We start from the raw sequence: 22855 nt of genomic DNA on the forward strand, positions 1-22855 counted from the left end.
AGTACCTTCGATACACGCAATATTCGTTATCAGCCGATGTGCTGAGTTAATTGGAAAACAAGAATTCATGATCGGGTCTATGCGAAAGAAATGCAAACATGCGTGATGCCCCAGACAGGCCAGTGATGGGGTCTCCGGTTGATTGTAACGGCCCACAAGTGGCTTGCAGTGCGAATGCATGCCACATTAACAGCACTGAATCACAAACGTGCTTTGTACTGACACTCGTGTGTAACTGTGCAATTAGTGTGATCAGACCTGATCGCCACGTTTGCTTGCTGGCTGCGAGCTAACCAAGTCATTGGGCAGAACACGCATAGAAATATTTGCTTTGCAATGACTGACATTGTCTCAGACCTTACATTTTCGTTTTCATTATATCAGTAGAATAAGCATCAAAGCAAAGCATGGCCGACCAGATTCTAGGTCTACTTTGTTATATTCTATAAGCTGCTTCATTTGAGTTTGTTACATTGAGTTACCTCTCTAGGTGCACCACATGGAAATGAGGGCACCGACGAAAAAAAAAAAAAAAAAAACTGTTTAGCGTGGCTTCTGGAAAAGCGTGCACTGAAAAAAAATTATATATATTCTTCCATTGCTGTTGATGTTACGCTTTTTCTTGTGACTGTTGTCCTTGGTGCCCGTGTGTGCAGGGTGTTCTCTGCTTACATCAAGGAGGTGGACAGTACTCCTCAGCCGACACCCTGGAACGACAAGAGCCCCTCGTTTGGCAGTCTAGTGGCTGAACTTTCTGCCAGTGGCAGTAAGTGTCTGCATTGCACCTTGTTTGTGGCACAGTAACATAATTACGGCGCAGTGGGTCCATCAGTAAACCAAGCACTGTCTTGTAATTATGTAAAGTACCTGCACCACTAGGAAAATACCGTATTTACTCGGGTAATGATCGCACTTTTTTCGCCAGAAAAATTGACGCGAATTCAGGGGTGCGATCATTACGCGGGTTAAATTTCCCACGAAAAAAAAAAAAAATTTTTTTTTCGTCCCGCGTTTGCTGCGGGATGCAGGTGCGGGACACCAAAACAAACATGGCGGCCGGCGGAGCAAGCCGAACGCGATTTTTTTTTCTTCTCGTGAGTACATTACGTGCATTGAAACAGTTTCTTCCGTATCAGTGATGAATAATATCGTTAACATCGGCAAGTTTGCGGCAATAACGTAGCCATGTCCACTTTGAGGGGACAGAAACAGATGGACGCACTTAGCTGCCAGTGACAGAAACGCATGGCCGGTGTGCTGCGGAAACTGCGGCACCGGTTTCACTACTGTCCTAACACGGCACGTTTCCGCTAAGGGTGGGCGAATACCTTAGCTGTGTTACAAGCGTCGGCGTATGAATAGGGTACACTTTTAACGTATCCGTGTAAACGTGGCTACTATCATTGCCGCGCGCGATTTGTTGTGTGCTCACGAGTGCAGATGAAAAGAATCGAGACGCGCCTCTTTTGTTTTTGTTGACCACAACTATTATAAAGCCTACCCATAATAAAGACAAGTTTGGTAGTACCTCTTTTTGTCATGGAATTGCGGAAAGTGATGAAAGTAATGAAATGAGGCATCCACTTAAGAATGTCTGGTGCGTGCAGGCGAGTCGTTCGCGTAGCATTCGACAGATGGTAAGTGCGACCATTGTTAGCTAGACTTGGAACACCACATATCGCTGCGGCAAGTTCGGGGTGCGATCATTACACGGGAAATAAAAAAAAATCGAATTTTGACGACAAAATTCAAGGGTGCGATCATTACGCGAGTGCGATCATTATGCGAGTAAATACGGTAGGTGGTGTCAGAAAACACACTGGACATTTCTTCACCCATAGCTTAGCCATTGCCCTGATAAGATGATTACTAATGTGTGTTTTGGAGTTAGATGTAAAGCAGTCACACCTCTGGCATCTAAATTCAATTTAAAGAAGCAAACCTGGCCTTCTCTGTGCATTTATAATTGCATGCAGCACATCCCACTTTTCGGAGGATAAATAGTGACGCCACAGTGTGCCGAAAGCGTGGCCTTGCGATTATGATGCAACATGCTTTTGCAGCGCTAGAAAGCCACTGTCTTGAGGCCATCTAACTTGATGCACGCACAGAGTGTTGTTGCACCACAAGGAAGTGGGACAATGCTTAGTAAAACTGAAGTACTTGTCCGCAACTTCTAGGCCTGTTTTACTACTGCGAGGAAGCCACGGCACCGACAAAAAGCCAGTAATAGTTTTTTTGTTTGTTATGTTCTCATCGGTTTCTAGGGGCCCTGAACCACCTTTTTTTTTTATTTTTCGAAGTGGAGAAAGGCATGTGAAGTGAAAATTGGCTATTTCAGAAATACTACATTGCAACAAAAAGTACCTTAATGCGATCAGCAAAAGCGGAGTTATTTGCTACAAAACACGACCTCCGCTGGGCTCCTGTTCCTTCTTCCATGCGTTGTTGTACTGTGAAGGCTGCAGCGGAGTGGAGCGTGCCCACAGCGCTCCACCTTCTAAATGTCACTGTGGCGCAGAGTTCAAATTTTATTTTTACACACCACGACTCCTGATTTTGGTGCCTATGGCGCACTAAGCGCAGGCCAAGTGCGGTCGTGCCCAGCGAGCAGCTGTGCGCTCGGCCAGTGAACTCCTGAAGGCACACTGTGGCGGCCGCAGTATCTATGCTGCGTAGCTGACCACAGCTACCAATAGCAGCTGTGTATGGGAATTCATTTTATTACGAAACAGTGTTCAGAGGAGAGTGAAGAGTAGGCTTTTGTTTGAAAAGAAAGCATTTAAGAGAAAGGTGACTTTTCACTCAGCTTGCAAGCTCAATACACTGCGTAACACAGCAAAACTTGGCAGAGATGTTCACAGCAGCTTGTGCTACCTGAGGACTATAGACAGTTTTAGTTTAGCATACGCAACTATAGCGTATGCTATACGCTAAAATATAGCATACGCTAAGCAGTGCACGCCTTTTACAATTTTAGTTGGCCGGTGATATCTTCGAATCTCAGAGGCCATATGCCGTCGTTGTGGCTATTTCGTGCCTGTAGTGATAGGTGGCGCTGACATCTCGAACGTTTCTTTCGTTAGGCTTCGACTCGTTCGAAACGAGAAGCGATCTCGAAAAGACCACGAGGTTATCCATAATACTCTGTCGTCGAAGCGGCCTGAGACTAAGTGAAGGCCGTTTACACCGTCATTTGCTACAAACGAAGTGCATTTTACAAAAGCAATGCCAAAATCAGTTCCAAGCGGGCAGCCGGGACTGCCGCCATGTTTCCCGCAAACTCCGCAAACCATGCAAAAACGCTAACGCTAACTCGTTTGCGTTGCCCGCTATACCCGCTATTTTGTGTAGCGTTCAGCACATGTGCAGTGATGACCCGCTATTTTTTAGTGTACGCAATGGTATAGCGTACACTATACTGAAACTGTCATGTTATTTCACCAAACCCAAGGGGTGGTTCAGGGCCCCTTTAATCTCTTGAAGCTGTTGCTAGGAAGGTCTGATGTGGATATCACCTATTGGTATTATACTGACATAAGCGAGAATAATCACTTGTTGTAAAGCTATCCCCTGATAGCAACAAGTACAATATGGTCCGCTAATAAAGGTAACGCCTAATTAGCATTCAAGTCAGTACAATGTAAACACTTCATCTTACGGGGAAAAAAGTTGGTGCTACGCATTAGGGTAGAGACCACTACAGTCGCCAACCATTAATTTGGGCTCCTCGGGGACTGCCAATAAATTTGAATAATCAAGAATCCAAAATACTGGATTTGCCTGAAAATAAGTGGCTTTATTTCACAAGTGTACCGTCATGTTAAAGGTGTACCATCATGTTAGATCATGTTAGATGCAAAGGTTGTTGGTTCGGTCCCCACCTGCGGCAAGTTGTTTTTTCATCCACTTTCATTTTCATTAATTTATCATTTCTTTATTGCATTTATTAAGTGCAAGTAATTTCTTCTATGTTGTCCTTGGTGTCAGTGTTTGTTGGCTTCTTATGATATGACTAATAAAAAAATCGGACCCCTTGGTTAACCCCCTTCCTTCTCGTTCATTACATAACGAGGGTCTCGAATGCGGCAACATTGACGCCTTCAGGTAGCATGTGTGGGTTTATTGACCTGTCGCCTTCACCCAAAACAATCATTCTCATGACGCCTGCGGCAGAAAGGACGTTCCACGTCTGCCTCCAAGGTCTGTGAGTGGTGGCGCTGGCTAAAGCCTGTTTCACATGCGAGCGAAAATGCTCGCGAATCCTGCCGCCGCGCTGCAGAAATCTGTTTCGAGCGGCAGTGGCGGCACTAGTGGCCAGAGCGGCGAGGTTCGGGCAAGTTGGAATTTCATCGCAGCGGCAGAGCGGCAGCACCACTTCCGAACGGCCCGCCTCGACACATCACCAGTGGAGGACTAGTGCAGGAAGGCCTACGCATGGGAAGATGTTTGTTTACTTGCTAAACGTGGTACGGGCAACATGCCAAGAGAGCTTTTCAACAAATTGCAAAGCGCAGGATATGTATTTATAGAATAAAAATTTGAGAGGCAGGGACAAAGCAATGCTTATGTTGATAGCCGCAAACTACCGAAACTGGCTGAAAGTCCCGTGTTTTTTGCCAGCAACATTGCTATTCGCAGCGGCGGAAAACGCACGGCGGCAATGCATGTGAAACGAAACCTCGCGAAAAGCTTCGCAGCGCCGTGCCGCTGTTCGCTCCATTCGCTCAATCGCTTGCATGTGAAACAGGCTTAACTCTTTCGTTACCGCGAGAAAATGGCCGTTTTTCATAGGTCTCGGAAGAAATTTTTTTGCCAGTACAAATAATATTCCAGAACACGTTGCAGCATGCCAAATTGCACATAATGAAATGCTCTTTCCACAAACATAAGTTACAAAGCAAACAATTTATTAGGGAACATACAAAAAATTCGGAAAAGTGCCATTTTTGTGGCGAGTTGATAAAAACAAGAAAGAAAAGGCACAATATCTACATACACATTATTAAGAAAGAAAATTTAGAATATACATTTTGAAGATCAATGACTCAGGAATACTGTCTAAAAAAATTAATTCTCTGTACCGCGCCGTTCTTCAGCTACATAAAAAAAAGTAAAGACCGGGAACAGCTTCAGCGCTCGTGCCATGCGGTGAAGCAGTTGCGCGTTTTCGTGAGGCACAGGTGCACTTCGCAGTTTTCGCAGAAAACGTTTGTCTTTTGTTCGATTTTGCGTTCCTGATAGCACATCCTGCAGTTTCGCCTTTTCGGCATCTTTTGCGGATGGTGCGGCACTTCTTTTGGGACAGGATGCACTCTGGGAACCTCTTCATCATCAAGCTCGAGCAGCTGTTGGGTGAGCTCCATCCGAAAAGAAAGTTGGTCGAAGTGGGCGCTCCTCTGCAATTCCGGTGTTGAGAGGTGTTGCTGGCGGTGCTCTTGAAAAAGAATGAAGCTATTCACAACAGCCATGTCAATACAATGAAAGAAGAGCGTCTTCCACCACCTCACGCACTTCATCAAAACGTTATAGGATGCAATCAGCTGATCCGACTTATCAACTCCAAGCATCCCGGAATTATAGTCGTCAATCAGCACCGGCTTTTCGATTGGGATGATAGTCCACACGCCGCCTCTTCTCTTCTTTCCTTCTCTTTCCTTTCCTATAAATGAGCAGTCCAATGAACTTCACTAATTCGTCGGGAGTCACTTCCTTCCACGACCCATCTCTTTCAGCATAGCTTGGAAGCTCCAAAATATGCATCCAAGCATATTTATTCGTGTTCTTGCAGATAGTATTTATTACTTCTGCGGTGAAGAACAGGAGGAAAAAATCGCGCGCCGTTGTAAAGCGTCTTGCGCTGCTCCGAAGTGCTGGGCCGAGATGTGCTCCGGGCGGCCTTGTTGGCGTGAACTGAAGTTTCTTCACAGCCGGTGGCAGCACATCCTGGCCTAGCGACGTACGGACCCTGCAGATAGCAAGAATAGCTCTAAGCTTGTGCACAAAGGTCGGCAGATAAGCGCGCGCGACGCCGGTGACTGCTCAAGGCCGTAAAGGTAACTCACCGGTGAGCAGCTGCGGATGTCCCGGGCTGACTCGAAACATCGTCGCCGTCAGAGCTTGAAGCAGAAGTACTGTCATCTTCGGACTCGAAGCTCGAATCCTCGTCACTAAAATCAGGTGCGGGTGAAGAATACTTTCGAGCAGAACGCTTTCCGCGCGGCGCAGTTGCGTCCGACGACGACGCCATGGCAGAGACCGGAGCGACTGGCGTTGTTGCGATAGTAACACCGGATGCGGCCCTCTGGCGGATTTAACAAGAGAAGCGAAACCAAAACTGCTGCAAACTGGCTGTAAAGGCTAGGTATACATGTTGGACATGAGGCGGACCTTCAGGAATGCGTTTTCGTGGAATAAAACGACCCGAACTCCAAGTCAAAGCTCACTAGTGAATAGCTGGCGTCATTTTCGGGTAATTATCCCCACTCAACGCCGCCAGATAACAAAGCCGACAATATGATTCAATATTTGACTTGCTGGGAGCCTTTTGATCACAAAAATTTCACGCTAATGCTGAATTACCACGAGTGGCAGTATTTTTTCTCAAGCGCGGCCGCCACGTCCCCTTTTGCAACAACACGCGCACATTAGTTCTCAAAAAGGCGCATCAAAAATCAGAACGTCGCCAGAGCGGGAAAATTTAAACTGGTTCTACAAGTGCACTGCCTAGACTAACCACTGGATGGCGCTAGCTGCACGAGAAACGATTCCAACATGTCGAAATCGGCCGTTTAAAGCATCGATCACCGGTGATCGATTTGAATAGGCGTGGTAACGAAAGAGTTAACACTCCAAGGGTGATACTAGGAAACATAAATACCCAAGAAAGTGGATGGAGAAACAGCGCTGCGGTAGCTCAGTTGGCAGAGGATCACACGCAAAATGCAAAGGTTGTGGGTTCGGTCCCCACCTGCGGCAAGTTTTTTCATCCACTTTCATTTTCATTAATTTATTATTTATTATTTTTTAACAATACTGTAGGCCTTTGCACAGGCCCAAACAGGAAGTGGATTGTAAAAATACACATGAGCATGGAAAAGACTGGGGGAAAAAAGGAAAAAAAAATACAGAAAACAAAAGAAAACTGCCATACAACAACACTGGTATTCAACACAAGACACTTTCTTTGTTTCTCATGAATCAAGGAACAACAAAAGGTGCTCAAAACAATTGCAATATTAGTCGTGTAACATTTTTGTAGTTATTGGGGGTCAATAAAACACCACTATTCAGCACATTGCAATATTTACATTTGAAATCATAAAGCTGTATACAATCACACATGCACTAGTGTCCAATCATTCAACCAACTCATTATCTTTAAACTGCGCGCTCAAATACTGTCATGAGCAATCAAAATATGGCTCTAATTTTGCGACAAAACCATCCACAGAATCTCATTCTGCAATTTCCTTTGGCAATGCATTCCAGATTTCGATTGCCCATGGGAAATGTGAATATCTAAACGTGTCACACTGTGTCAGATACCGCCTGATGTGTTTATTATGACAGGTTCTATAGGAGTGTCGGTGTGGTGATTGCACGTAATCTCGCTTATTTATGTTAATGTTGTCATTACATAGCATAAAAAGAAATTACATAGCATAAAAAGAAATTTCATAACAGTGTTTGAACCGCACCGATGGCACCGGCTGTTGGAATCTCAGCGCGGCCACCAGCTGTTGGAACCTCAGTGCTGACGCCCGTTATTGCAACTGGGTCGCAAGCCCCAAGGGTAGCGTTGGTCTGGCGGCCTGGGGCACACTGGAAGCATCCGAAGGTCCCAGCAAAGCATGAGGCGACTGCTAACAGAACAACTTGTTTATTCTAGCATCGCAAAGAGCGGGCGGTCAGGTCGACCGAAGTAGAGAGACGGGAGAGCACGTTGCTCAACAGAAGAAATCGGAGCCTCTCTCTTGGCGTCCGGGGGCAGCTGCTCTTATACTCTCGGAGTTGAGAGCAAGAGGGAAGGTCACGAGATGACACCACGTGACGTCAGCGACGGACGGACTGAGAGACACGTTGGGACAAGGAGGTGACGCATCAGACGGGCCGGCGCCGGTCAGACCTCCTCGCTTCACACTGGGGGAGCTCCTCTCCCCGGCTGCCGCGCTTTGACAAGCGTGGGCACACACACACACACGCACACACAAAGACACGTGGCACTGAACATGCCGGGACGCGCTCGGCGGGGCGCGCTCGCGGCCGCTCCGAACGGGCCAAAATGTCCGCCGCTTGGAACGAAGCTCCGGCGTACGTTGCATCCGCGCTGGCTTTACCGCGCGTCATAGGCGAAACGTAACAGACCGCCCCGCCGGGGGAGGGAGATCCCGATGGTCAGGGGACTGCATCCGCTGTCCGGAGAGATGTCGCTCGATGATGCTCATAACCGAAGTCGGTCGTCCCTCGGCGTTTCTTGAGCGCAGCGCACCGAGAAGGCCTCGTTCTCACGTTCAGGTTCACAGAGGACACTGCAAAGTGACTTCGGGAGAGTTCTCATTTTTCTCTCGTTCCCAGCAAGCGTTAGAACTACGCCGAAACTCAGCCGCTCAGTCAGCAAGCACGGCACAACCCTCACTAAGCCATGCCAGGCTCTTTCCCCTTTAATACTACTGCCTAGTTCCTTACAGTAGTCTAGCAGCACTCAGAACGCGTCCACAAATTGGAAAATTGCACTAGAAAGCACATCATCACTTTGAAACACTACACAAAAGCAATATGTTAAAAATCCTGCCTCAGGAAGAAAAACATCAATAACAAACAATTTTGAGGCTGATTCCCACGTTAGGGGCTTCGACTTAAGCCATCGGCGTTACCGTTGAGACTCCCCTTTTTGTAACGCACCTCAAAAGATTGTTGTTGCAAAGCAAGGCTCCAGCGCAGGAGGCGGCCATTTGTGGAAGAGATGGTCTGCAGCCATTGGAGAGGGCAGTGATCCGTTTCGAAGCATGCGAAGCGGAGATCGCAGCGAGCGACCGTACACTAGCCCAGCTGGCGAAAACCCCGTAGCCGCATGCGGCGCGGTCCTCAATGCAAACATCACCCCAGGCAGAAACAGCTCCCAATCAGTTTGCTGTTCAAACCATAATGCTCTGAACACGCGCTTCATGACGGAGTGGAGCTTCTTAACGGGATTCGACTGTGGGTGGTACACTGAGCTGTGTAGCAGCTTTACCCCACACCTTTCGAGAAAAGTTGTCAAAGCGCTAGTGAACACTGTGCCCTGATCTGATTGGATTTCCGCAGGAAAACCAACTCGCGCAAATATGGACAGTAGTGCATTGACTATCTCAACTGCGCTGAGTTCTTTAAGCGGCACTGCTTCAGGGAACTTTGTCGCTGGGCAGATCACAGTCAAAATGTGTCTGTACCCCGCGGCTGTTACCGGCAGAGGTCCCACTGTATCAATAACGAGCCGTCTAAAAGGCTCCGTAATGATAGGTACCAACTTCAACGGCGCCCTCGATTTGTCCCCTGGTTTGCCCACCCGCTGACAGGTGTCACATGTCTTCACAAAGTGGTCTGCGTCCCGAAAACACCCTGGCCAATAGTACTCTTGCAAGAGACGGTCCTTAGTTTTCTTAACTCCTAGGTGTCCGGACCACGAACCCCCATGCGACAAGCGCAACAGATCCTGACGATAGCACTGAGGCACGATCAGCTGATTGAACTCCACTCCCCTGCGGTCTACATACTTCCGGTACAGGACCCCACCTCTTTCCACAAAGCGAGCATTTTTCTTGGCGATACCTTCCTTGACAATGCAGCGTATGTTTTCTAGGCTGCCATCCTTCTTTTGCTCGGCTATCAAAGCCGACCGGCTGACTTTTAGCAACCTATTAAGTCCGTCTGACGTAGGCGCGATGAGCAAATCTGCAGATAGCTCTTCTAACTTTCCCGCATCGAGAATTTCCTCTCCAGTATCTGGTGCCTTTAACGCTACAGACTCAGTTTTATTCAGCTCGGGCGTGCTCTGAATATCAGCTTGCTGCGCCTCTGACCCTTTCTCATCGTTCGACAACGTCGGCCCCGCAACTACCGCCTTTGCAGCGAGCTCCCGAACCTTCGATCTGGTTAAGGCCTGAACGCTAGCCTCACCAAACAAAAGCCCCTTCTCGCACAGGAGGTGATCGGACCTGTTCGAAAATAGGTACGGGTACTGGGGGGGCAGCATAGATGACACTGCCGCCTCCGTCTCAAGTGCTCCGAAAGGTCCTTCAATAAGCACCTTTGCTACGGGCAGACACACGCTGTGAGCTTCCACGGCTTGCTTGATCCATGCGCACTCGCCCGTGAACATATCGGGTTCTACGTAAGAGGGGTGAACTACATCCATCGTAGCTGCGGAATCGCGAAGCACTCAGCACTCTTTCCCGTTCACGAGGAGGTCTCGCATGTAAGGCTCGAGAAGCTTCATGTTCTCGTCAGTGCTGCATAACGACAAAAACACGACTTTTGTTTTTGTTTCTGGACACTGCGCCGAAAAATGACCCGGCTTCTGACACGTATAACAAACGCGCGCTTGCCTCGCCTCGAACCGCTTTCTGCGTTCGGCTTCGGCTGCCGCCGTCTCCTTACGTTCGGTCGGACTGCTTTCACTCGCGTCTGCACTACGTGTGTCCCCCTTTGCTCTCATGGGCGTGAACTTCGGCCTCTCAAACTTGGAGCCAAATTCACCCTTTTGACCGTCCTTAGCTCCGCGAGCCCGACGCGTCACAAACTCTTCGGCTAGCTCAGCGGCTCTAGCCACCGTACTAACGTCTGGCCTATCCAAGACCCAGTACCGCACGTTCTCAGGTAACCGACTATAAAACTGCTCTAGCCCGAAACACTGCAGAACTTTCTCGTGGTCACCAAACGCTTTCTCTTCTTTGAGCCACTCCTGCATGTTTGACATAAGCCTGTAGGCAAACTCTGTATACGACTCACTTTTGCCTTTCTCATTTTCTCGAAACTTCTGACGGAACGCCTCCGCGGACAGCCTGTACTTTTTTAGCAGACTCGATTTCACTTTGTCGAAATCCTCTGCCTCCTCTCTCTCCAAGCGAGCGACTACGTCGGCCGCCTCGCCGGGTAACAAAGTGAGCAAGCGCTGTGGCCACGTTTCCCGAGAGAACCCCTGCTTCTCGCACGTTCGCTCAAAGTTAACCAGGAACAAACCAATGTCTTCTCCAAGCTTAAACGGCCGCATCAGGTCAGTCATTTTAAACAATACTCGTTCTCCTGCACCGTGTGCCTGACTTCCATTACGAGCGCGTTCCATCTCCACCTCGAGACGCTTCATTTCCAAAGCGTGTTGACGGTCACACTCTTCTTTTTCTTTCTCGTTTCGTTCTTTTCGTTCAAGCTCATCTCTCTCTCTCTGTTCTTTACGTTCAAGCTCATCTCTCTCTCTCTGTTCTTTACGTTCAAGCTCCTGTCTTTTTGCAGTCTCCCTCTCCTCAATGGTCTCAAGGCATTCCGACAGCTCGTCATCCTCAGCTCCTAACTCAAGAATAACCCTTAGCAGTTCTGGTTTTCTGAGTTTGTCTGAGACATCCAGACCCAACTCTCTTGCAAGCTCCAACAATTTCGGTTTGCGCAACGACTTCAAATCCATGGCTGCTCTGAATGCTGCTTTCTCTACTGCCTACTATTGTCTTGCCGCAACTAACCCGGCAGCAACGACAACCACAATTACCAGCTCTGTTTCTGACACTAACAAAAGCCTGGCAAAACTCAGAAGAAGAAAGTCCCGCACTCACCAAACCTCGCAGCCAAGATTTCAGCGCAGTCGTTCCGCTGCAGGCAACCAGTCATCACACAGGGCTCGTTGCACTGCTCCCGGATGGTCGTTGTGCTGCTCAGCATACAGTTAACCGCATTTCTTCGCTGCTGGCCTCCGTTGTCGCGATCTCACCGCTGGCAACCAGATGTTTGAACCGCACCGATGGCACCGGCTGTTGGAATCTCAGCGCGGCCACCAGCTGTTGGAACCTCAGTGCTGACGCCCGTTATTGCAACTGGGTCGCAAGCCCCAAGGGTAGCGTTGGTCTGGCGGCCTGGGGCACACTGGAAGCATCCGAAGGTCCCAGCAAAGCATGAGGCGACTGCTAACAGAACAACTTGTTTATTCTAGCATCGCAAAGAGCGGGCGGTCAGGTCGACCGAAGTAGAGAGACGGGAGAGCACGTTGCTCAACAGAAGAAATCGGAGCCTCTCTCTTGGCGTCCGGGGGCAGCTGCTCTTATACTCTCGGAGTTGAGAGCAAGAGGGAAGGTCACGAGATGACACCACGTGACGTCAGCGACGGACGGACTGAGAGACACGTTGGGACAAGGAGGTGACGCATCAGACGGGCCGGCGCCGGTCAGACCTCCTCGCTTCACACTGGGGGAGCTCCTCTCCCCGGCTGCCGCGCTTTGACAAGCGTGGGCACACACACACACACGCACACACAAAGACACGTGGCACTGAACATGCCGGGACGCGCTCGGCGGGGCGCGCTCGCGGCCGCTCCGAACGGGCCAAAATGTCCGCCGCTTGGAACGAAGCTCCGGCGTACGTTGCATCCGCGCTGGCTTTACCGCGCGTCGTAGGCGAAACGTAACAACAGCCACATTACGCCGACAGACAAGGGTAGGCAGTGTTGCTTGGTTTCTAAGAGCACTTGCGCTTTCGTGTCGAGAATACTTATGGTATATAAATCGCAACGCTTTATTTTGAATACTTTCTAATTTCTGTGAGAGACCTTTCTGGTACAGGTTCCACATTATGCTACCATACTCAAGAATTGGCCTTACTAAAGGTTTATATGCTATTTGTTTCACATAGGATGGTGCTACAGTCAATTTTCTTCGCAAGAAACGGAGTGTTCAGAAGGCCTTCCTACATGTATTATCGATATGGGTATTCCATTTTGGCGCGCCTGTGAAGGTTATGCCTAAATATTTTGCCGTGTCTGTTTGTATTTAATCGTTACCCATTAACGTATAATTGAACCTAAAGATCAACTTTCTATGAGTTATGGTCATATACTGTGTTTTCTTAAGATTCATTTCCATTTCCTTATTTCATTTATTTGTTTTTATAGTTTCTAGTTTCTTTTATCTTTTCTTCATTTCATTTGTTAAGCACAAGTAATTTTCCTTATGTTGTCCTTGGTGTCAGTGTTTGTTGGCTTCTTATGATATCATGTTAGATTATCACTTTTGGGGATACATTTAATTTCGCTTGACTAGCGCAACACGCATCGATGTCCAAGGGACAGTATTTTCGGCAGAGTATCAAGCATGCTATACAATCAAACCTCGATATAACAAAGCTCGATTTAATGAAATTCACAATGTAATGAACTAGTTTCATTTCCCAATCTTAGTTGCATTGAAAACCATTTTCTTTTTTGTGATTTAACGAAGTAATTTCGCGACACAGCTTCAATTTAACGAAGTTTTCGGCCATCTCAAGCATGTACTTGGAGCATTGTATGGCTAGTGAATCTATCCAAAGAATATAAAAAATGTCGGCCGATGCAAAAGTTATTTCAAGTGCCCTTATGCATGAAAACTTTAAGCGACAAAACTGCCGTCAAAGCGTGTCTGCGGTAGGCAGGAAAAACTGATGCGCCATTTGTTGCATTTGCAAACAACATGCGAAAGTTGCGAGGCGTGCGACAGCTCACAGAGCTTGGAGAAATACGAGAGCTGACGGTTCCGTCTGTGAGAAAAGAATGGGGAGGGAGTTAACATGCGGTAACGTGATGGCGCACGCGCTGGGGGGAGGCAGTGCAGGAACGCGTGCCTATCTGCTTTCTCCTCTTAGCATGTATGCGTCCATGCTAAATGGGCCATGCACTGTATCATGGAGGTGATTTCTCTGCGGCAAGTGGAAAGGCTGAAGTAATTGGGGCCTTCACGCACATTTTGTTGTTCCCGCGCGTCTAATGTTGGCAGTCGCATAAACTCAAGCTTCCAAGACATGGGGCGAAGCGCTCACTCACGTTGTAGCTGTGAGTTTGCAGTCATTGAGTGAGGTCTGTTAACGTTTGCCTGAGTGCACGTGCCATCAATGCTCCGCCTTTCTGGCAATACTACTATTCATTTTTTTTTCAGTGTTTATTTTGCTCAGCACGAATACGGTATCTTTCTACACTTTTATTTTTATTTTGTGGGTGCTGGCTGTGGGCACTAAGCGCAGACAGCTACGGTGTCCGAGATTTACGATGCCGTGCGATGCAACACACGAGAATCTCTGATGCCGTGAGCCAAGTCAATACATTTCTCTCCGCGCGATCTGCACCGCACCAGCTGGCGCTCATAACCGTGCGATTGTGGCCCGACCTTCTTGCAATTTATTTATAAGTGCCCACTAACAAGGTACTGTGCACCATGAATGCTCTGCGAACTTGTAAAGTTGTTTTTAATGTTGAAACTTGCAAAGCTCAATTTAACGAAATTCGAGATTTCACAAAATTGTCTGCTGCAAGTACAACTTCGTTATATTGAGGTTCGACTGTACTATCATAGCGCAAGAACACTGCCACCCGTTGATAAGTCTGCTGCTAGTCGCACAGAATATTGCGAAAGTGATCGTATCTTCAAAAGGGATTGTCTGAAAATACAGCACAAGTTAATGTGTTGCTACCTGCATACCCTTCCCTTTGGGCTAGACAGTGATTTTCTAGCCATGTATTTTATGCTATATATTTCTTTTCACACATTTCATGCTTTGTTATTGGGCAGAGGAATTATCAGCGGTATCGGCTGGCCATGAACGGTGGGCTATTAGAGCAGAACAAAGCTTGCCCGAAAAATCGCAAATGCAGCCTTTGCGACTTAGTTGGCGTGGCTTGTCCTGCGGTTTGGCCGCAATTGGCGACTACTAGATCGACTAGGCTTTGCTAGTTTTGCTTTTGAGGAGGCACCGGTGGCCTGGCCACTGAGCATGCTGGCGAAAGATCAAAATATGATCTCTATTTCTGCACGACTCAGTGGCCGAGTTGGCACATGTTCGTGCAGTTGAAGTCCAAATTTTTGCACAGTGCTCTGCAAGGTGTCTGAAATTTCTATCGTCCTTATACATTAAGTGTATGGAGCCAGTGGCGGTGCTGGGAAGCTGTTCAAATAATCAAGCATGTCCAAATTACCAGTATCCGAATTATCAGTGGGGGACTTCGTTGGTAAAGAATTTCTGCTAACGCCTTCATGTCAAAGCTCGGCTGTAATAAGTCTCGGAATACTGACTTGGTGTTTCTTTTTAACAGTCTACCGCAACCTTGCTGGCTTTTTGCAGTTGGCTGGGTTCACTCGGTGTGCTTCTCGGGCGATGGCACTCGGCTGGCCTGGGTTGGCCACGACTCCAGCGTGTGCGTTGCAGACGCCCAGCGAGGGCAGGCAATCACTTGCGTGCGCACCCAATACCTGCCATTCCTCTCCTGTCTCTGGGTCTCCCCCACGAGGCTGCTGCTGGCCGTGAGTGCTCATTCTTTCCTGTCATGCACACCTTGGCGCCCACCATGATGGCTTACCGACTATGGTGTTGCGCTGTCATGCATGAGGTTGCGGGATCAAACCCTGGCCGTTGCGGCTGCATTGTGATGAGGGCGAAATGCAAAAACACCCATGTCCCGTGCATTGTGGGTACGTTAAAGATCCCCTGGTGATCAAAATTAATGCAGAGTCCCCCACTATGCGTACCTCATTATTAAATCGTAGTATTAGCACGTAAAACCCAGAATTCAATTCCCGTCTTGGCGGTGAGGCCTTATCTTGCTTTCTTTTACAGTGACAGTTTGACATTTCGTCTCGATTGAAGAGTGAGTTCAAATAACAATAGCTTGTCCGTATACATATTTCCCTTTACACTGTTTAACCAGAGCTGTTACAGTAGACTTCCATTAATTTGACTCCGGTTAGTTTGACTTTTCGGTTGATTCGATCTCAGCTAGAGGTCCTAGCCAGCACCCGTACATTTCCCTGGGCCAGCGCTCTTATTTTGATTCTGAAATTTACCTTCGCCAAATAATTCAGACTTGACTTCAAGCATATACTTACCTAACCCCAATCGTGACCCTAATGGCTGCAGCATCTGCCCTGTTAGCAGTAAAAGTCAGTGGATGTGCTGTTTTGGTGTGCCCTTACCAGAGTTTTGACTGAAAATGGTAGCTCATAATGTGTTGGCATACTTGCTCAATTCTTACGAGCGCCATTTTTTAAAAGAATATGAATATGAAAGTTTCTCACACGGTATTGTTGGATCCGAAACTGAAATCGTGTTCGTGGTGTTAGCAACAGCCTACTTGTCACATCGCCTCTGTCATTTCAAGATGGTGAGAGAACGTTTTCACAAAGCAAAGCTGGCAGTAGAACGGTTGCTTGCGGGGCTAGTTGGTTCAATGCAAATTACGTAACAACGTGAAATGTGAGGAAGGGATGGCGATAGAGACCGAGTGAAAAGAGGGATGACTTCCAACTGTTTATTCTACTGTCCATGCTATGCATATGTATACATACATATACATTGCCGCCCCTTCTTCATGTTTCGTGCTGTTATGTAAGTCGGCAGTAGTAAGACAAAATGGTGTTTTAATTATGAATGCTCATTAAAAAAATAAGTTATGCTTGCTAAGCTAGCTGCAGTGGAGCTGAGCCATGTGTTACCAAAGTGTCAGAGCCTCACATCGCACGACTAGCGCCGTCAGACATATAGGCTCGACGATAGTAGCCTGGACATCAACGCAGTCATGTGTTTAATAAATGGCAATTCTTTGTAGGCCTTGTGTTCCTACAAGATGATGGCCAGGACGTGATGCCACGTCATCACTGTATACGTCTACCAAATTTCTTCTCAACGCCATGGAACTGGCTGTCGAATAACGATGTCTCGAGGAAAACACATCTTACGTCGACGCACTGAAACTTTCCAATTTCTGGCCATTGAACTATGAACTCTGGTTCGTCCACATCGAGGCGCAGTTTCGCTGTCACTGAGTAATATCTCAGTTGGCCAAGTACAGCAACGTCGTGAGTGCGCTTAACCCAACCAGCGCAGCTTTGGTCTGCGACATTTTGCTAGCTGCTCCACCCGATGATCAGTACGATACCCTTAAGCGGGAGTTACTATGGTGCACCACAGACTCTGAGTCGCGACGGATGCAAGAGCTCTTCTCATCGGAGGAACTTGGTGACAGAAAACCGACTGTGCTGCTTTACTGCATGACACAACTCCTGGGAACCAGTCCATCATCAACAGACTTGAAAATCCTTCGTGAGCTCTTCTTACAGCGTCTACCGAACCAGGTACACATGATTTTATGTGCTTCACCTACTAACATGTCTGTCGAAGCCTTAGCGATGACGGCAGACCAGATTATGGATTCTTTCCATCCTGTGATATCCACTGTTGACCGTGGTAATGCACCTGTTGCGACACAACCCAGGTTGCAGCAGCACTTTGATGAACCCGACAGTTCAAGCACGCGCCTTGCTGTGCAAGTAGAGGAGCTAACTAACCCGTTGGCTGCCTTACGCTCTCAGGCAAATAACCAGCAGCAGCAGCATAGCTCGCATGACCGGAACATGTCACGCCTTCCATCTCCCTTTATTTGTTGGTGTTAGCCAGATATGGCACTCGCACATGGCAGTTCATTCTACATTGCAACTTTCTGGGGAAACTGTCGGGCCAGTCGGTGATGACAGTTAGTGCTACTGGCTCTACACCAAGCCGTTTCTTCTACATCACCGACCGTGTCGCCAAAGCTCGCGACCTTGTATACACTGCTGCGGAAATTTGTTTCATTCCCCCTACTTTTCAAGACCGCAGAAGGCATCGCCGTGACACGTCTTTTCTCACTGCCATCAACAGTTCCAACACTGAAAGGTACAGCCAGAAATCTGTCACCCTTGACCTTGGTCTGCGACGCCCTTTTCGATGGTTAGTCACCGTCACTGATGTCCGCAGGCCAATCATTGGTGCTGATTTTCTGTAGAAGTTTAACCCTCTCATCGACCTTCGCATCTTCCACCTTCTTGACTCCTCAACAAACCTGTCCTTACAAGGTATCACCACATCTGCACCACCTTTGCGTCTCGTACAAGCGCACACCTAGGTACCGAAACCGTGGTCCATCATCCTGCTGGACTTTCCAGAGCTGTTTGAAGCACCCTCGCCAGATCGTCCAACAGTGCACAACGTCAAGCACCACATTGTTACTAATGGACCACCAGTATATGTCTGACCTCGCCGCTGAGCACACACATGGTGCCCAAGAAGACGGGTGATTGGCGACCATAAGCTGATTACTGTGCCTTAAACAAAGTGACGATTCTTGGTAGGTACCCCATACCTCACTTCCACGATTTCACCGCATTGCTTCATGGGTGCTACATATTTAGCAAAGTGAATGTAGCCTACCATCAGATTCCTCTCGAGCCTTCCGACATTCCTAAAACTGAAATCATTACCATGTTGGCATGTTTGAATACGTCTGCATGCATTCGGCCTCCGTAATGCCGCTCAAACATTTCAGCGGTTCGTCTACCAAGTACTCCGTGAATCTGCTTTTATCTCTGCCAAGAACACCTTTGCAACCACTACTCTACTGGCTCACCCGCAACCAGATGCTCCATTCTCCGTTATGGTGGATGCCTCTGACATAACTGTTGGCCCGGTGTTTCAACAACTGGTTGGCAAGACAGGGCAGCCTATAAGCTGACACCGCAACAAACTCACTACAGCACTTTCGGTCGCGAATTGCTAGGACTCTACCTTGCAGTCCGCCACTTCCGTCACAATCTTGAAGGGCATCTGTTGTTTATTCTCACTGAACACAAACCACTCATTGATGCTATAACCTCCAACAGTTCCTTGTACACTCCCCATGAAATTCGCCTGCTTGCATATATCTCCGGATTCACTACTGATATTCGGCATATCAGTGGTGCCAATAATCCTGTCGCTGACACTCTGTGACGGATTCATATAAATGCGAGCCAAGTAAATCGTTCTGGCAATGACTTAGTCCGCCTTGCTACCGCTCAACGCAAAGACCGTGAACTTCAAACACTCCGGACGGCCAACGATTCTTTGCGCTTCGAAGATATCTTGCTGTCTGGCTGCAACGTCACAGTGACAGGCGACATGTCTATGGGTCATCCTCGACCGTACGTTCCACAGCGATTTCGGCAGCAAGTTTTTGACACACTACACTTCTTATCGCACCCTGGAGTATGTTTCACACGTCTGGTCACTTCCTGCTATCTGTGGCCGAGTATGAACGCTGACGTCCGTTGCTGGGCTCGGGCATGCAAACAGTCCTAGCGCGCCAAGGTCAGTCGACACACTATGAGTGTGCTTGGTCATTTTCCACCACCAGATGTTCGTTTTGGCGACATTCATATCGATATCATTGGTCCACTACCACCATCCTCGAACCAACGATACATACTCGGTTGTATCGACCGCTTCATGCGCTTGCCTGAAGCAATGCCTCTCTCTCGCATTACTGCAGAGTCCGTAGCCCAGGTCAACTGAAATACCTGAGTTTCTTGTTACGGTGTGCCACACACCATAACGACAGACAAAGGAAGGCAATTTGACTCATCCCTCTTTCAAGCTGTCTCCCGTCTTCTAGGTGTAACGCACATGCGAATGACAGCTTATCACGCAGGTTCCAATGGCATGGTAGAACATTTCCATCGTCAATTAAAAGCAGCACTTCGTGCCCATGACTCTATGATTCCATGGACGGTGCGCCTACCTGTGGTTCTACTAGGTCTTCACACAGTTCTGAAAGCAGATGCACAGTGTTCCTCAGCAGAACCCGTTTTCGGCACGACACTTTGCATACCCGGTGAGTTCTTAGCCTCGGAACCGTCATCTGCTGACCTACAATCCTACGCTGGCCGCCTTCACATTACAATGGCCACCGTTATACCACCGCCGCTTCGTAACGACCGCATAAATGTTTACATGAGCCCACCTTTACTTCATAGCAGTCACGTATTTATCCGTCGCGACATTACTCGCTCTCCTTTACAAGCTCCGTATGACAATCCCTTCAAAGTCCTCGAACGAGACACGTTTTTCGCAATTCTTGTCAACAGACGTGAAGAGACCATTTCCATTGAACGCTTGAAGCCAGCTAGTCTAGACTCTGGCTGTGCCATCTCCACAACTTAAACCGCTCAGCAGCAGTGCCTTCATTGCTAGGAGGGGCGCCCTGTAGTGGACAGTACTCATAGAGCCCCGCGCTGAAAGCAGAGACTGGACTAGCACCATCAGTCCTATAGGCTCGACGATAATAGCCGTGAAGTCAACGCAGTCACCTGTTTAATAAATCGCAATTCCTTGTGGGCCTTCTGTTCCTAAAATAGCATTGAGATTTGACTCTGAAGATGCGACTGTTTTGATACACAGTGCTTGTTTCACGTACAGTCGAACCTCGATATATCGAACAGCGCGGTGATCCAGAAATAGCTCTACATAGTCAGAATTCGATAGATAAAATCACATAAGAAGCGCATCAAAAACTTTTGTGAATCTCTCAATGAACCAAGGGCACGATTGGGGTCGTTGTTCGGAGCGAGCGTTTAGTTGCGCCACATGCAATTTGCCTAGGCTGCGCCTGCTAGGCTGCGCCTACTTCGTCATCTAGGGAGAGCGTGGTCGACTGCACCGCACCCAATTAGCCTAGGCCGCGCCAACTTTGACGGCTACGCGACGTCTGCATGGCCTAGGCCAGTCATGCGTGGTGCAACTGAATGCGTGCTCCGAACAACAATCCCCAATCGCGCCCCAATCATGGCGCAGTAAATACTCAACCAAGCTTCACACAGAATATTTGTGCTTATTTGGCTGAAAGTACTGCAGCAGTGTAGCCTACCGTATTTACTCGCATAATGATCGCACCCGTGAATTTTGTCGTCAAAATTCGATTTTTTTTATTTCCCGTGTAATGATCGCACCCCGAACTTGCCGCAGCGATATGTGGTGTTCCAAGTCTAGCTAACAATGATCGCGCTTACCATCTGTCGAATGCTACGCGAACGACTCGTCTGCACGCACCAAACATTAAGTGGATGCCTCATTTCATCACTTTCATCACTTTACGCACTTCCATGACAAAAAGAGGTACAACTAAACCTGCCTTTATTATGGGTAGGCTTTATAATCGTTGTGGTCAACAAAAACAAAAGATGCGCCTTTCGATTCTTTTCATCTGCACTCGTGAGCACGCAACAAATCGCGCGCGGCAATGATAGTAGCCACGTTTACACGGATACGTTAAAAGTGTACCCTATTCATACGCCGACGCTTGTAACGCAGCTAAGATATTCGCCCATCCTTAGCGAAAACGTGCCGTGTTAGGAGAGTAGTGAAACCGGTGCCGCAGTTTCCGCAGCACACCGGCCATGCGTTTCTGTCACTGGCAGCTAAGTGCTCCCATCGGTTTCTGTCCCTCAAAGTGGACATGGCTACGTTATTGCCACAAATTTGCCGATACTAACGATATTATTCATCACTGATACGGAAGAAACTGTTTCAATGCACGTAACGTACTCACGAGAAGATAAAAAAAACCTCGTTCGGCGCGCTCGGCTTGCTCCGCCGGCCGCCATTTTTGTTTTGGTGTTTCGCACCCGCATCCCGCAGCAAACGCGGGACGAAAAAAAAAAATTTTTTTTTCGTGGGAAATTTAACCCGCGTAATGATCGCACCCCTGAATTTGCGTCAATTTTTCTGGCGAAAAAAGTGCGATCATTATGCGAGTAAATACGGTACTTCTTATTTTCAGCCGCCAAAACAGGCAGGGCCAAAGCAGCTGCAGCCTCAGTTGAAGTCAGGAGCGGTTCAAGATCAACACTTGTGGGATCAAACTCTGCAACATATTCGTTTGGCCACTACTTCTGCCGCAATCTCCACGTCTTGTCAATTGAAGTATTTTAATACACTGTCAATAACAAAGAATTAAGTGGTGTCAGCCAAGGCGTCTTGAGTGAGCCCAGTGAGCACGTGTTGTCATGCGTCTTTGTGGGTGCAAACCGCCAGTCCTCGCAAGGCACGGCAGGCAGCAGGCGCAGAGCACGGCACTGAGGAAGAGTCAGTGTGGCAAATGCATTGCGTTGTTGACATTGCCGAACTAGCCAAGCCACTCCGTGCGTACGCCACTATGTTCAAGTGGCGCCCTCAGGGTGATTTGATGCGCAATAATTTGATACATCCGTGTTTGATATATTGAGGTTTGACTGTATTTTTTAAACAGAGGGCTGTATTTTCGGAGGATTATGAGTGCCCAGTGGCTGCACTCTGTGATGTCATGTGTGCCGGCTTACAGCAACAGCAGCAGGCATTGTTGTAACAAGGAGTTGAAGTTGTTTCGAAATTGTTCACGCTTAAGTTCTGAATGCTGTACAGAAACAGGGCAGCGAATTGCATGTTGTGTCAACAATATTCACAGGCCCATACAGGCGCTGGACCATTGTGCAATAGTAAGCATATGCATAGAATGCCTGTGGCATATGTTCGTAGTCTGCTCCAGTCTACCTTCTACTTGCACCAGCGCTGTAATGTGTCCACTGCGGACGCTATATGAAGCTCTCCCATAACGTTACGCGGAAGTTTCATGACCAGGTGGCCGTGCTCTCTCGGGGGTTGCAGAATCAAGCATCTTTTCCTTTAAGATCACTGTCTGACCAGTCTTAAATTATTGAAGGGCCCTGCTACAACAGTGCCATAGCACCCTTTCGCTGACATACCACAGCTCTGCAGCAAAGCCGTGTACCTCTGATAGTCACTGCCCTCAAAGTGTTCAGAGCCC

The 22855-nt window shown here is 48.1% G+C and overlaps 1 protein-coding gene and 1 long non-coding RNA gene across 5 annotated transcripts in view; one reads left to right on the plus strand and one right to left on the minus strand.

Moving 5' to 3' along the window:
• The window catches only part of Arpc1 (Actin-related protein 2/3 complex, subunit 1A), a 49809-nt gene that overhangs the window by 10431 nt on the left and 16523 nt on the right, over positions 1-22855 (plus strand). For all 4 annotated transcript variants that reach the window (XM_065427125.2, XM_065427126.2, XM_065427123.2 and 1 more), the window contains exons 5-6: positions 657-766; positions 15331-15509. In XM_065427125.2, coding sequence (XP_065283197.2) covers positions 657-766; positions 15331-15509 — 289 coding nt within the window. The remainder of the gene's footprint in view (positions 1-656; positions 767-15330; positions 15510-22855) is intronic.
• LOC139049172 (uncharacterized) lies at positions 4890-6614 on the minus strand. Its single transcript, XR_011508150.1, has 2 exons — positions 6066-6614; positions 4890-5968 (listed from the first exon to the last, which is right to left on the minus strand). It is a non-coding gene; the product is annotated as an uncharacterized lncRNA (long non-coding RNA).

This window comes from Dermacentor albipictus, chromosome 8, assembly GCF_038994185.2.
Source record: "Dermacentor albipictus isolate Rhodes 1998 colony chromosome 8, USDA_Dalb.pri_finalv2, whole genome shotgun sequence".
Lineage (NCBI taxonomy): Eukaryota > Metazoa > Arthropoda > Arachnida > Ixodida > Ixodidae > Dermacentor > Dermacentor albipictus.